Genomic DNA, 14,779 nt, shown 5'->3' with positions numbered 1-14,779 from the left:
GGGACACAAAACCCTATAGGATTGTGAGAATCCTATAGGATTCGATTGGAAAATATCGCTAATCCTATAGGATTTTTTGACTAGGGCTTTGTTGTTCCATAACATTGTCATGGAAAATATGAATGTTGTTTCCAACTACCAAACAGCAACTGCGCCGTAAATCCGTTTGCATATTGAACTTTTAGATTGCCAAAAGGCCAGTCTCTGGCAAGGGGCGGAATATTAGCTAAAAAGACTGGTACCCAGACTAGCGATCTGCAGCTACTCTTCTCGTTTCTAACTGTTCCGTATTACGTCGATTATTACTGCGATCAATAACGTCACAAAGGTAACACACTGATTGAATGCGCTTCACCCTGGCGCTTCAAAAATTGTCGGGACACAGTTCGGGACATAGCGCTTTTGGGTTTTGCATGTTACAGTTATGGCCTACACCATGAAGTAAAAATATGGATAACGAGACTTTTGTGGATCCCATTCTGCCAAGTGAGGGTCCTGCAAAAGTCGCAAAGTTGATCAGAGTGAATGAAGGGAAAAGTCAGGAAAAGAAAAAGTCTTCGAAGTCAAAAAACACCTCTCAGGATAACCCTAAACGGAAGTCATCCAAATCATCTAATCCGAAAACAGAGCTTGATGAAGAGGAGTCGAGTCCAAAGGCAAAGGGTATCGTGAAGTGCACCAAGGCGGTAGTCATCGATGTCGGTACAGGATACATGAAAACCGGGTTTGCTGGGGCGGATGCGCCCTCCTGCGTAATTCCCAGTGTTGTGGGTTTGGCGCGCAAAGGCCCATTGGATTACAAGCACGGCTATGTGGGGAGGGAAATTCTAGAAACACTAGACATATCCCACGTCAGCCCTGTGCATAATGGCATAGTAACAGAATGGGATGCAATGGAGAGACTGTGGGAATACGCGTTCAAAACGCTGGGTATCCCAAGCGAGGAGCACGCCGTGCTTTTGTGTGACCCTCCTCTTAGTCCGACCACCAACAGAGAAAAACTCGCCGAAATCATGTTCGAGAGCTTCAGCACTCCAGCAATGTTTATTGAAAACCAGTCCGTTTTATCCATGTATTCCTATGGCAGAACTAGCGGACTGGTTTTGGAATGCGGGCATGGATGCTCTTATGCAGTTCCCATTGACGACGGCCACTACATGCCAAGTTACACCTGTCGTGCAGAATATGCAGGACGAAGCCTTGACCTTTACTTGCAGAAGTTACTGCAGGAGTCTGGAAAAGGGTTTTCTTTTGACAAATTAGGCCTAATGGATGACATCAAGGCAAAATGTTGCTATGTAGCCCCTGATATAGACATTGAATTAAGAGTTTGTGACATGGTGCAATACAAGCTTCCAGATGGGAATTATATCTCATTGGGAAATGAGCGTTTTCTTTGTCCAGAGGTGCTATTCCAGCCAAATCTGATTGGATCCCGTGAGCCAGGACTTCCTATTATGGTCATGAACTGTATCAATAAATGTGACATCAGATTGAAGAGTGACATGCTACAGAATATCCTGATCTGTGGCGGCTCCACAATGTTCAGTGGTCTTCCTGAACGGCTGCAGAGCGAGCTCAACCAGATAGCACCATGTGGTGGGACTACCATTGTGGCATCCCAGGAGCGTCAAAACACAGTGTGGCTGGGAGGTTCCATCCTTGCCTCCCTGTCCTCTTTCCAGTCACTTTGGATTCGGAGGAAAGACTATGAGGAGAAAGGGCCCTTTGTCATTTATCGAAAATGTTTCTGAAAGCTACTTATCAATGTGCCTTTAAGGTTGGCAAATAAAACAGTAAATTTACTAAATTGAACTATGGACTGACTGCCTGCCGTTTCCAAATCTCTGACAGTATTAATAATTCCATATCCATTATATTGTGAGAACATTTGACAGCTCTGTTGATCATGCTTTAGTCATACAAGAGTTACAAGAAGATCCAGTATACATCTTTATTTATAGGTTACGTGATAAGATAGCTTTACAGTTAAAAGAAGAAACAAGAAAACAGTGATGACAAAAAGCTACTTCAAAATACTCAGTTTCCACTTGACACCATTTCTCATCTTTGGGGGTGGGGGAGTCTCTGAATCTGCAAAGAGGAAACGTGTATACTATATTAATAAACTAAAAAGGGAATACAAACATTTGATTTTAGCACCTAATATTACTAAACAAATGAGTAAATTGTGTATGTTCAATAGTAATAAATAGGATAATACTACGAAAACTGACCTTGGGTTGATGAGGGTCTTGGCTGTTGAAATGAAGCCATGATACTATTGGCTGTGGAGTTAGGACCGGTAATCTGGAGAACCAATTGAAAACAGGTTAAATTAACTCCTAAGAACAAGCCTGTGAGTGTGTGTGTGTGTGTGTGTCTCACCGGAGCCTGACTCTGCTGAAGACCCTCCTGCCAAACTTCAGGAAGGGCCACCTCAATCATCTGGAGAGCCTCCCCATAGGCCTGTTGCAGCCTCCCCGCCTGTCCGTCAAACTGGAACAGCATCAGGCCCTTCAGCAGGCTGTGCACCTCCTCTGCAGGGGCAGAGCATAACACTGTCAATCACACAGGACCTGCCCACATGACTCTACCTTAGAGGAACCACTATACAAAACCTGAATGTGACGATTAAAAAAACTATTACAGGCAAAAGGGATAAGAGATCGACAAGAACGTGCATCTCCCACCTCTCATCTTGTCCACAGAGTGGATGATCTCTGCCAGGGCATGCAGCAGGGCCATGTCCTCTAGGGGGGTCCCTTCCTTCAGACTCAGCTTCTTGCGCTCAGCCTTCCGGCGATTCTTAGACGACCTCCTAAGAGACAGAGGTTAGTTCCTATCTCATACTGAGACTACCGACATCTTACTACCAAGTCCCAACCCCACTAAGTATTTCGTGTAATTCATACAGATGTGTAAAGGGCTGACTCACGAGGAGATGCGGGAGTTACTATGTGAGTACTTGGAGCCGGCACGGCTGCCGGACATCACACTACTGGCCTCTGAGTAGAGCTCTGCCTCTGGACAGTCTGGGACATCCTCATCTTGAATGAGAGAGGGAGACAAGGGAGAGAAAGGGAACCACAGAGAGAGGGAGGCACGTCAGTACAACATGGACAAGCCCATTCTCAAAGCCCCTTAAGCTATTACAAAAACGGTATTTGTGTAAGTAATGCTGGTTTACCCAGTAACTCCAGCCTGGCCTTTTCCTTAAGCTCCCGTACCACGGCCAGACGGGTTTTGTGACGAATGAACATCGCCCTCTGAGCTTCCAGGTAGGAGGTCTGAGAACTACATGCTTAAGAAAACAGTGTTCATAAAACCAATGTATATAGATTTGGTGCCATAAAGATCACAAATAACGAATATATTGCACACTGAAACATCATTAGCACTATCATGAAGAGCATTTTTAATTCACCAATGTTAAATTGGGGTTTTACCTTCCAAGAGAGCTGGTTTGAGGTTCGTTTCAATGATGTCTTGTCTGTTGTACAAATACACCTAGGACAGACAAAAGACTATGTCATTTTGTCTCGGGAGGAGTTTGTCGAGCATGTTGTACGATGGAGGCCATCTTGTTAACTCACCAGTCGAAGTGCTTCTTCCCAGACTGCACCTGTGATCAGAGCCGAGATGGCCTCCTCACAGTCCTTAGCATACTGCTCCAACAATATGGCTGCCTCCGTATATCTTCTGAGCTCTATCAGTTTCTCTGAAACAATAGGGGGAAATATGAAACCAAATGAGCAATACGTTTTGAATCGACAACACAACTTTTAGACTTCATGTGGTGGTGCTGAGTGCCAGGACGTGGATAGGACAGTACCTGCCAGGTCCCTAGCCAGCAGTGCCAGCTGATCAGGTGGAAGGGGTATCTGCTCTGCCACACAAAGGGCGTTCCTCCAGCTGGCACTGCTCACGAAGGCCTGGAGGGCACGGACTGCCTCGCCGCAGCGCCACAGCAACAACCCTGCCTGCTCTGCCTGCTGCTGCTCCACCAGGTACTCAGCGTAGGCACAGCTCAAGGCCTGGACAGAGGTCAGGGGTAAAAGTCAGGGTTGGGAGGTCAGAGACATAACAGTAGCACACAGTGTGGCTACTTATTTAGTCATGTGAGAGAATGCATTACCTTGTACTGAGGGCCGTCTGTTGGATAGAGCCCTAGGGCTTCACTATACAGCCTCTGGTCCTTCACCAGATTTAGGGCCTCGGTGAAGTGCTCCTCACCTGGTACAAAAACAACAACACCCAGTCTAGGTCATTAATTTCAATTACGTAATTGTCCCCTTAATGAAATGCTGAGGGTTATTGCATGACACACTCACCACACTTGCTGAGGTGGTGCAGGGCCTTCCTGTATCTCTTCAGGTGTTTGTCGATGGTGTAGCGCTGGTAGTTGGGCTCTAGAGTCTTCAGCATATTCAGGAAGGGAAGGTACTCTTTGGGGTCCTTGAATGTTTGGGAGGGCAACAGATAATTAGTATTTAATACCCATGAAAATAAATTAAAGTAGCGGCCTTTTCTCCATTTGCAGTGAACGTCCATCAAAGTTTCTGCAGCAAATGGCTTCATCAGGGTAACTGTTAAGTACGGTTTACCTGCAGTACCATTCTTCTGTCACTGACCTTTTGGGACTTCTCAGCTACCATGAGGACCAAGTCAAAGTCGTAGGTGCCCAGAGAGTGTTCATACAGCTCGTTGACATTGACTAGGAACAACAGGTACTTCAGAGCCTCCTCCGCACTCACCGCGTTGGCTGCACCGGGTGGGTTCACTACAAACACACACAAACACAAATACATGGATTTTCAGATATCTTGTTAACAATTTCGTATTGCTCTTTCTGATCTGCTTGTGACCGTTTTACCTCGAAGCTCGTGGACTTTCTGCAGGGCAACCTCCAGCTCAGGAACAGTCTTCTTCACATGTGACGTCAAGATAGACAGGCAGTACCTGTGGGTGATAATAACAATATTACACTCACAATGAAGCGTAAAGGAAACACGATGAGTACAATGCTAATTAAAATGTTCTGTAAATAGAGACTATACAAATCAAATTGTAATGGTTTTCATTGACAAAAATAATAACCTGTATCAAAAGCGCACTCACTTGTGTTGGTCCATAGATTCCATGGTGCAGCGTAGTGCATCACAAACAATGTCAACCTTCTTCCCACAAGCCCCAGGCGCTGACTGGCCTATAGCGTTCGATGGGTATGGGTACATTGTCGTAGTGGTATCTTCCTCTCTGTAAAATCCCCCCCCAAAAATCAACTTCCACATTAAAATGTCCTATACATTACAAAATGGCCGTTGTTTGTCATTGTTGTAAAATAAAAATGGTTATTACTTGAGCTCTGTGAGGAAAAGGTTGATGTGGTTGATAGAGTCTAGCTGTCTCAGGAAGGTCTCCACGCTCTCTAAAAACACCTGCCAGAGAAGAACATCATAGAGAAGTAAACTTGTAGTCACGCGATGATATGGTGTGTGGTCCTCCAACTACGACTCCGGAAAGCATGCAATTTATTAGGCTACAGATTAAAGAAATGATCATGAACTTCCACAGGGTGGTGAAAGTGCACGGTGATGAGCTTGATGCTCCTTACCATTAAATACTGAGGGTCTTAATTTGGTGGCATGATGATCGATGCTTGACTGCCATTTGCCAAATAAAAATATTCTCGCTCTTATCAATAATAACCTCATGTAGACTAGCCTACCCGCACTGTATCTGCGAACTGTTGGCTAGAGTAGACACATTTGATATTTAACACAACCGTTTTTGTGACATCTAGTTGTATGTGCCATTCCACACCAGAAGGTCAGACAGGTTAGGTGAAGGAGAAGTGACTGGGTGGCTTACTAACCTTGGGGTTGTGGTCGTAAATCAGGTTGAGGTTGATCCGCAGCTTCCTCATGCACTCAAAGGCCTCTCGGAACTTCTGACTGTCCAGACACTTTCTGAGCTGAGCCAATACCAGCGCTCGATGGTGGATGGTCTCCAGGTTACCGCGAGGCATCTGCAGACACACACGTGACATGCTCACCATCAACACGACCAGGGATGCAGTGCCAAACAATATGGGTAATCGCAATGAGGTAAAATAATCTGGGATTGCAATCTGTTTTATGACAGACGGAACAGTTCAGACCTGTAGGATGAGCCTGGTGTCCTGGGGGACCACAGTGACGATTCTGGAGCCCCTTTCCACCCTGCGGAGAGTCTCGTCATTCTGGTCATTCTGACCTCCGTCTGCAGCCAAGGCCACCTGCAGCCCTTTGACAGTGAGTGTGCTGAGTCGGAGGCAGCGGCATGTGTGCGAGTGTGTGGTGAGTAGCAGGAAGTCATCGTAGACCACGAAGGAGGAGACGTTGGAGGCCACCTGTGGAGGAAGAACAGAGGGAGGCAGTGACACAATCAGGTTGGTCAATAAATCTGACTGTTTCTATTTAATATGACCTGGCTTTGCATTACATGTGGCTGCTAAGCAGCTACATTTAAGTACGAAGTGTGTTTACATCAATCATAATGGTAACTCTGCCTTTGTGCTGAATCACCAAGGTAAAACAACAGACATACCTCTGTGTCGTCAACAAACAGGTGAGATCGGTCTGTAAGCCCCAGCAGATTCTCCTGTTGACATTACAAGAAATCCCCTAGATTTGAGACCAGGAGGTAGGTACTTTTGGCACAATCAATATTATCAAATCACCAAATAATAATAAGTGATTTTCTGTGACAGCAGTATTCAGTTGGACTATACCCTTACCTTTTCTATAGTACAGAGGGCCGTCTGCACACAGGGATCTGGGAAGTTGATGCTGTAGCCTGTCACGTTCTGCCAGCCCACCACACTAGGCTTCAGGGAGTCTGGGGACATACACAAGGCTGTTCATGCTGGAGGCATAGAAGACATCTCATGATAGCTGGCTCAATTCCACAAGCAAGTCTACAAGCAATATTCTCATAACCCAGGAAGTAGTTGTCACTTACCCCAGAGGAACTTCCTGATCTGGCCGTCCTCCAGCTGCAGGGCCACTGTGCCCGTATTGGAGCTGTGACACATGCTGATAACGTGACCTTCAACCTCCACACGTGACCTGGGGATACAAACAGTTAGGGGAACCATCAGACAGTACGCAAAAAGTAGCGTTGTCGTGATTTATTGTTCTTTCTTACTTGATCTCCAGGGTTGACTGGGGGCTCTGGGCCTCCGAGGGTCCCAGGATAAGCAGCGTGGACTGGGACGGCCCACCTGCACAGCCCCCCACCCCCAGGAACACATCCCCCCTCAGCCACAGCAGGAGACGCAGAGCCAGGGGCTCCTCCTGATCCAACAAAACCCTGCACGCAACACAGCCACAATGTTAGGGCGCAATACAACTTTAGCGTGAGGGTCATAAAGGAAAAAGCTTTGGGATGACTGTCCAGATTGTACCTGTAGGTAGTCTTTAACTGAGGAGCGTGTGTGATAGATCGGAATCCTCCCACTCTGGCAGTAGGGTCACTCTGGTCCCCAGTACCTGAACGGACAACAGAATTAAACACAAAAGTAGCCGGGATTTATGTACCAAGTACCTGTCTTAACAATTAATTAACAGCATAGTGTGAGTGGGAAAAGAGATGGAAATGAAGAGGAAAGAGGTCATAGAGATATACACTGAGTGTACAATACATTAAGAACACCTGCTCTTTCCATGATATAGACTGACCAGGTGAAAGCTATGATCCCTTATTGATGTCACCTGTTAAATCCACTTCAAATCAGTGTAGATGAAGCGGAGGAGACAGGTTAAATAAGGATTTCTATGCCTTGAGACAAGAATTGTGTATGTGTGCCATTCAGAGGGTGAATGGGCAAGACAAAAGATTTAAGTGCCTTTGAACGGGGTATGGTAGTAGGTTCCATGCGCACCGCTTTGTGTCAAGAACTGCAATGCTGCTGGGTTTTTCATGCTCAACAGTTTCCTGTGTGTATCAAGAACTATCCACCACTCAAAGGACATCCAGCCAACTTGACACAACTGTGGGAAGAATTGGGAGTCAACATTGGCCAGCATCCCTACGCTTTTGACACCTTGTAGAGTCCATGCCACGATGAACTGAGGCTGTTCTGAGGGAAAAGGGGCGAGCAACTCAATATTAGTAAGGTGTTCCTAATGTTTGGTATACTCAGTGTATGCATCAAGAAAGTAGGGGTGAAGAGAGAGAAGAGTGATGGCTGATCAATTAGAAAGGAGAGGGCAGATGCTCAAAGCTTCTGGTGGCCCACCTTGACCGTAGACTAGGATGTGTCCGTCGGCGGTGAGTGCTGCCAGCTCATTGGTTCTCTGGGGCTGGCGGTGGAAGGTCACCAGGTTGACAGGGGCGGGCAGCTGGAGCTCGTAGGCACACATGGGTGGGGGCACCACACACTGACGAAATGTCGACACTAGGACCTTGTCTACAAAGAGAAACAGTCACACAAACACTATACTTTGAAATACTTGATTAAGGTTAGTGAAAGCAGTGGGAGGGGCAACCTTATTTTAACCTATCCGCTCACTTATAAATTAGTGATCATCTCCATGAATGCAGACGGATAGGATGCATTTCAAAGATATTGGAAGAAGGCCTCTATTTGACTCACCTCCATCGATCACAGCCACGTTAGCGTTGTCCTGCCCGTCCTCCCCGTGGCTGCGGTCAGTGCTCCAGCCCCAGTCGTAGGTCAGGCTAGCCCAGCCTCGGGTCACCAGGTGCAGCCCCAGGGGCCTCTCAGGATCCCAGCTCACGTCAGCTGGCGCCCTCTGGGGGTCGCTGCCAAAGTATAGGCTCTGCTTCAGGTACCAGTGGTAGTTACCTACTGTCCACAGCTGAACTGGGGGAGAGAGAAGGATAGGGAGTGAGGCAGAGGTAAAAAATAAATAAAATAATGCTGTATATCACTCCAGATCAGTTAAAGGGATACTTCAGGATTTTGGCAATGAGGCTCCTTATCTACTTCCCCAGAGTCAGATGAACTTGTGGATACCATTTGTATATCTCTGTGTCCGGTATGAAGTAAGTTGCTAACTAGCGCAATCGTTAACTAGCATTAGCGCAATGACTGGAAGTCTATGGGTATCTGTTAGCATGCTAGTAGGTACGCATAGACTTTCAGCCATTGCGCTAACACTAGTTAGCATTGGCTCTCAAAACTACCTCAAACTTCCCTCATATTGGACACAGAGACATTTGGTATTTAATTAGGATACCCATTAGCTATGTTGCAAAAGCAGCAGCTAATCTTCCTGGGGTCCACACAAAACACAATGACATGAAAATAGTATCTACGAGTTCATCTGACTCTGGGTAAGTAGATACATGGCCTCATCGCCAAAATCCAAAAGTATTCTTTTACATTTAAAAGAAATCTGCTTGGTAAAAAGGCAACACATTGACTGAAAGATACCGATTAACCCATATTATAAATGTATGAAATAATGCTGGGAGTAATGGGTAGAGATCTTACTGTATGTGTTGACTTGGCCCCCCTCTTCTCGTGTCATGTCCTCTAGCCACACAGCCAACACAGTAGAGTCGCTGTTCCACAGCAATGCCTTCACCTGAAACAGTCACACAGATCTAGGATCAGCTTCCCTCCCCAAATCCTAACCTGAACCATTGGGAGCAAAATGCTAGACTGATCCTAGATCAGTGTGTTGAGTAGAGCTGGGACGATAAACCAAAATTCATCGACACCGACCACTTATTGCAGGCACTGGTGATATCGTTCATTACCACAGGTATTGAGTATCATAGTATGAGTCATAATACCCATAAAACCTAGCGGTCAAACAGGGAAATGGTTCCAATAATTTCGCCCCCATAAATGTTTCCCCTTAGCCCTTATTTTAAGCGTTTCTAAAATCCCCTATGGGAAAAATGAATGGTGGAAAAACTATTTGACCGCTAGGTTTTATGCGTATTATGACACCACCACTGTGGGGGTCTTTACTAGCGAAATGTGAAGTTTGAAATGAAATAAGTTTGCTAATATGGTTAGTTGTTAAATGGGACAATTGAAAGCTACAACATTCAAAGCAGTAGCAGTAGTTTTAAGGGTAATATAAAAAATATAAAAAAGTGGTGACCATTCATGTTATAAACCTATCGTTCTATTTATCGTTATTGCATCAATTCAGGAAATGTATCGCAATATGGATTTGTGTCCATATCGCCCAGTTTTAGTGTAGAGTATTTGAGTGACCTACCTTGACCTGTTCTTTGCCAAAAGGCAGGGTGAAGTCCCCGTGTAGGAGGCCATTCTTCTCCATAAACACCACACTGTGCTTGTTAGGATGACGCTGTGTGGCTGCTATCAAACTACCTGACGGTCTGAAACAAGGCATTGGTTCCATAAGGTTCACATGCAAACCATGTTGTGGTATGCATTGTATTTAAGTTCCCTAAACCCTAAAGCATAATACAACAAGGTGGTCAAAGATGTTGAATGATTCTCCACAGAGATCTTACTTCCAACACAGTGACTGCTCCAGACCGTTGACAGTTTCACTTGTTGACTGCAAGACACATTCTCTGTTCCAAACTCTGACCATTCTGGCACCTGAAACATCACACATATGCAATGCATGTGATACCACAATCTACAGTATATATCTTTGTACAGTAATTGTTTCACTTCACACAGTTTGTAAAAAACACTGATTCTCACCAGTCTGGGGGCAAACAGAGCTCACAGCGAAGAGCTGGCCATCTCCTCTCCACGTCACCCTCGGCCTGCGGTCGTCCCACGACATGGCTGGCTGCACCTCCTGTCACAGAGAGGGGAGAGACAGTGAGACCTTCATTAAATAGTGTTCAACTGCTCTTAGGGTGAAAGATGAATCATATTCCTTACTATGGTCTTCTTCTGGGCAGCGTGCTTGCCCTCTGAGCCATGGAACTGGGTCTCTTTCTTCCCCCAGCCCACTGTAATAAACTTCCCTAAAACACAGAAAAAGTATGTCAGTCAACCAAAGGCAGAGTGTACATACACAGGAATATTTACATTATGATCCCATCTTTCAATTGTAGGTGCTTTCAGCACCCCCCCCCAACTCTGGAACTCCCTCTCTCTCCATGTCAGAACCTCACAATCCATATGTAACCGATGTGAAATGGCTAGCTAGCTGGGTGCGCACTAATAGCGTTTCAATCGGTGACGTCACTCGCTCTGAGACCTTGAAGTAGTTGTTCCCCTTGCCCTGCAAGGACCGCGGCTTTTGTGGAGCGATGGGTAACGATGCTTCGTGGGTGTCCGTTGTTGATGTGTGCAGAGGGTCCCTGGTTCGAGCCCAGGTAGGGGTGAGGAGAGGGACGGAAGCTATACTGTTACACATGCACATATTCAAGCCCACACTAAAGACACACCGCTTCACACAGGCTTACCCGGCTTTTATCCTCCGTCTAGTTCACTTCCCTGTTTAGTCTGTCATCATGTCTAGTGCTCTCCCCTGTTTAGTCTGTCATCATGTTTAGTGTTCTCCCTGGTTAGTCTGTCATCATGTCTAGTGTTCTCCCTGGTTAGTCTGTCATCATGTCTAGTGTTCTCCCTGGTTAGTCTGTCATCATGTCTAGTGTTCTCCCTGGTTAGTCTGTCATCATGTCTAGTGCTCTCCCTGGTTAGTCTGTCATCATGTCTAGTGCTCTCCCTGGTTAGTCTGTCATCATGTCTAGTGCTCTCCCTGGTTAGTCTGTCATCATGTCTAGTGCTCTCCCTGGTTAGTCTGTCATCATGTCTAGTGCTCTTCCCTGTTTAGTCTGTCATCATGTCTAGTGCTCTCCCTGGTTAGTCTGTCATCATGTTTAGTGTTCTCCCTGGTTAGTCTGTCATCATGTCTAGTGCTCTCCCCTGTTTAGTCTGCCATCATGTTTAGTGTTCTCCCTGGTTAGTCTGTCATGTTTAGTGTTCCCCCTGGTTAGTCTGTCATCATGTTTGGTGTACTTTTATAGGTTTTTATCCTGCTGATTATCTTGTGTATGTAAAGAAATTTTGGGTGTCTTGAAAAAAAATAAAAAAATCTGTCCTACCCTCTCCAAAGTCATCCTGATGGATCCCAACCTCTATGATGGGTTCAAAGTTTTTGGTCATCATGATAATGGTGTCCTGACCTGAAAAGTATCAAGAAAAGGAAAGGCAGGAAAGAACATTACCTCTGATGGCTCATGATAGACCCCATGAACAATAGACCATAAGTGAATGTGGTTGATATACTGACCAGTGGTGAGAGTGACCAGCTCCTGGTCCGGGCTCCAGCTCATGGCTGTTAGACCACTGTTCACACTGCCCACACACTCCAACTAAAATGGACACACACACACACACACACACATACACCAGAAAACAAAGTCAGTTCAAACCTGTTATGAGTAACAGTGTTCATCTTTTGTCATTTCAATAAACAGGGTTACTCCTACAGTGTTGATACCTGGTTAGTGCTGAGGTTGTAGAGGATGACATCACCAGTGGCTGTAGCAACACACACAGACTCCTGGTCTGGTAAGTCCTGGATACCAACAACTGTCCCACTGCCATCCTCTGGAAGGTAGCGCTCAGCTGTCAACGACACCTCATTCATCACCTGAACATGATGGGGAGATGAATAGTTGAATACAGTGTGTTAGTGATGGGCTGGTACAAAAACCTTTACCCGGTGGGTCTCCAGGACCATGATTGAAGAACACTGCTATGTGTAAAGTACCTGGCCAGCTCGTGGGTCCAACTCGGTGACGGAGTATTCTGAAGCGATGAACACCGTACCTGTGTCTGTCCGAACAGAGAAACATTGCGGCGTGCCCGGGCCCTGCAGCTCCGAGCAACGAAGGCTCTTCAGCAACCTCAAGTTCCGCATCACACCCTTTAGCTACCTACCTAACAGTAAGCACAGATGCCGACAAGGCGTATTGGTTAGCATCTGTACTAGCAAGCTAGCCGATATGGTAATGTAACGTTAACTAGCTGTGCGTGGAGAGACAAGTCATGTTATTCAATAGAATATTTATAATTGTATCATCAATAAAAGCTACATGATGTGACACATAAATAACCTACCTTTGCGTAACTTCAATAATATTTACAAACGCTGCTGCAGCTGCGATTTCAATTTGCTCACCTTTCAACTCTGACGTAAAATGCTGAAATGAGTAGACCCTTATTGCAACGTCTCCCTCTTCCTGTACGGGGGAAAATGGCATGACATTGACGACTGACTGAAAATAGGCTAAAGTGGTGCAGGCAGTGAGAGAAAAAAACTATTATATTGTAACGACCCTGGGTTTATATACGCGGCTTTCGACTCTGCCGCTCCAGTATGCTTTTGCTGCACAGTCGATAGCGCGCTGGATTTTGGACTAGAAGGTTGAGGGTTCGAGACATGCTCCTTGCAGTTTCATTACAATATATACAGTGGCGATTTTAGCATGTAAATCTTGGTGGGGCAATAAAAAAATTGGATGCATGCCAGCAAAGCCCCTACACTACACTAAACAATACATGAATTGCACTAAAACGGTGGCAAACGGTGCACACAAACTGTTAGGGCATACATAAAGCTGTCCCAACAACAGAGTCCCAACACCTTACCACTGCTACAACTGGCATTCAGCGGAACCTTGTGTGGCAGCGAAACAGTTTATTCAGCCTCATTTACTGCCTTTTTAAAAAACATATCTGATATGACAGACTTGCTTAAACATATGTGGTTTCTACTGACAATTTTGATCTACAAATTATGGCATAAGGGAACGACAAGCGGATAAGAGGCAATCCGTATTTTTGATTAAAAAATCAATGAGCAAGCAACTAGAGTAGTCAATATAACTAGTTGTTCAGCACTTTTGAAATGTACAGCGACAGAATACAGAACATGGGCCGTTCTCGGTGAACTCCCTGTACCAGTCAGAACCGTAGGATAAATAAATGGGGCATATAAACAGAAAATGAAACATCTTACAATATTCGATGATTACTTTTCTCTGAAAAAGGTTCTATGCTATTTGTGCACCACCAAGTGAGAACAGTAGGTGAAATTAAGAGGTGAAAATAGACCAAATGATTAGGGTAAGGCACATTGAACGCCGTTTGGGTCTTTGCGTGTCAAAAAAGATACATGTCATTTAACACTATTTGACGCATTAAATAAGCTTTTAATTTGTCACGTCAAATAACACAATTCTATTCTAGAATGTTGTGTGTGCTGAATTTGCATGTGCAAGCCAAGCACCACAACTACTAACGTTATGTGTTTACAATACCGCGTTGTTGAAAATAGACCAAATGATTAGGGTGAGGCACATGGGCTACTAACAGCTTACTCCACAACATACACTTAGCCACTGATATATATATATATACATATATATATATATATACACACACACACATATATTATTTAGTATTTATTTTTTACTTTACGAGAAGCAAATAATGTTGCATTCATTGCACTGACTCATCTGTGAAATGGATGAATGTGTGTTCGATATGTTACATATGACTCTCCTACATGCGCGCAAATTGTATTGTTTTTCATGGCAGCAACCGATGTTTAGCTGTGAATGTTTTTACCTTGTAACTTGCATGGGAAAAGTGAACCACACTTGGAATTGAATGTACCACCACTATAGAGACGCAAGTGCGTCGGCGCGAATGTCTTCAGTATCCTATGTTATTTTTAAAAATCTCCAACCGTGTTCAAGACTGGGAACTCATGAAAAACGAGCTCCGACTGAGAAAAATTGTTTTGAA

At 45.1% G+C, this 14,779-nt stretch overlaps 2 protein-coding genes across 3 annotated transcripts; one reads left to right on the top strand and one right to left on the bottom strand.

Annotated features, from left to right (window-relative positions):
* The first annotated feature begins 371 nt into the window (after window positions 1–371).
* On the top strand, window positions 372–1,826 carry LOC129858141 (actin-3-like). Its single transcript, XM_055927140.1, has one exon. It carries the CDS (start codon window positions 450–452, stop codon window positions 1,752–1,754), a length of 1,305 nt encoding a protein of 434 aa, XP_055783115.1. The 5' UTR covers window positions 372–449; the 3' UTR covers window positions 1,755–1,826.
* Window positions 1,827–1,940: 114 nt separating this feature from the next.
* Window positions 1,941–14,704, bottom strand: LOC129858138 (elongator complex protein 1-like). Of its 2 annotated transcripts, none has more exons than XM_055927127.1 (35): window positions 14,600–14,704; window positions 13,088–13,209; window positions 12,738–12,907; window positions 12,465–12,617; window positions 12,255–12,336; window positions 12,067–12,147; window positions 10,895–10,980; window positions 10,709–10,808; window positions 10,510–10,600; window positions 10,248–10,371; window positions 9,506–9,599; window positions 8,642–8,872; window positions 8,285–8,455; window positions 7,451–7,535; window positions 7,192–7,356; window positions 7,006–7,112; window positions 6,782–6,882; window positions 6,592–6,645; window positions 6,164–6,394; window positions 5,879–6,031; window positions 5,362–5,441; window positions 5,122–5,259; window positions 4,877–4,962; window positions 4,635–4,783; window positions 4,335–4,458; window positions 4,139–4,236; window positions 3,836–4,037; window positions 3,597–3,721; window positions 3,450–3,510; window positions 3,191–3,304; window positions 2,939–3,050; window positions 2,694–2,821; window positions 2,389–2,540; window positions 2,238–2,310; window positions 1,941–2,094 (listed from the first exon to the last, which is right to left on the bottom strand). In XM_055927127.1, exons 3-35 carry the CDS (start codon window positions 12,885–12,887, stop codon window positions 2,027–2,029), a joined length of 3,969 nt encoding a protein of 1,322 aa, XP_055783102.1. In that variant the 5' UTR covers window positions 12,888–12,907; window positions 13,088–13,209; window positions 14,600–14,704; the 3' UTR covers window positions 1,941–2,026. The 2 variants fall into 2 exon arrangements, with proteins under 2 accessions (XP_055783102.1, XP_055783103.1); XM_055927128.1 differs by having other exon boundaries at window positions 13,149–13,209.
* Window positions 14,705–14,779: the final 75 nt, after the last annotated feature.

This window comes from Salvelinus fontinalis, chromosome 6 (assembly GCF_029448725.1).
Source record: "Salvelinus fontinalis isolate EN_2023a chromosome 6, ASM2944872v1, whole genome shotgun sequence".
NCBI lineage: Eukaryota > Metazoa > Chordata > Actinopteri > Salmoniformes > Salmonidae > Salvelinus > Salvelinus fontinalis.
Note: the sequence above shows the minus strand (reverse complement) of the source record. Positions and strands in the feature narration are given on the sequence as shown.

Bases quoted from the DNA above. Each gene is read 5' to 3' on its own strand.
- LOC129858138 (XM_055927127.1), bottom strand. From the start codon at position 12,887: ATGCGGAACTTGAGGTTGCTGAAGAGCCTTCGTTGCTCGGAGCTGCAG. The intron at 12,337-12,464 runs GTATCAACACTG...TGTCCATTTTAG, and splicing joins ACAACCTCAGCACTAACCAG to TTGGAGTGTGTGGGCAGTGT. The intron at 3,305-3,449 runs GTAAAACCCCAA...TGTTTTCTTAAG, and splicing joins CAAACCAGCTCTCTTGGAAG to CATGTAGTTCTCAGACCTCC.
- LOC129858141 (XM_055927140.1), top strand. From the start codon at position 450: ATGGATAACGAGACTTTTGTGGATCCCATTCTGCCAAGTGAGGGTCCT.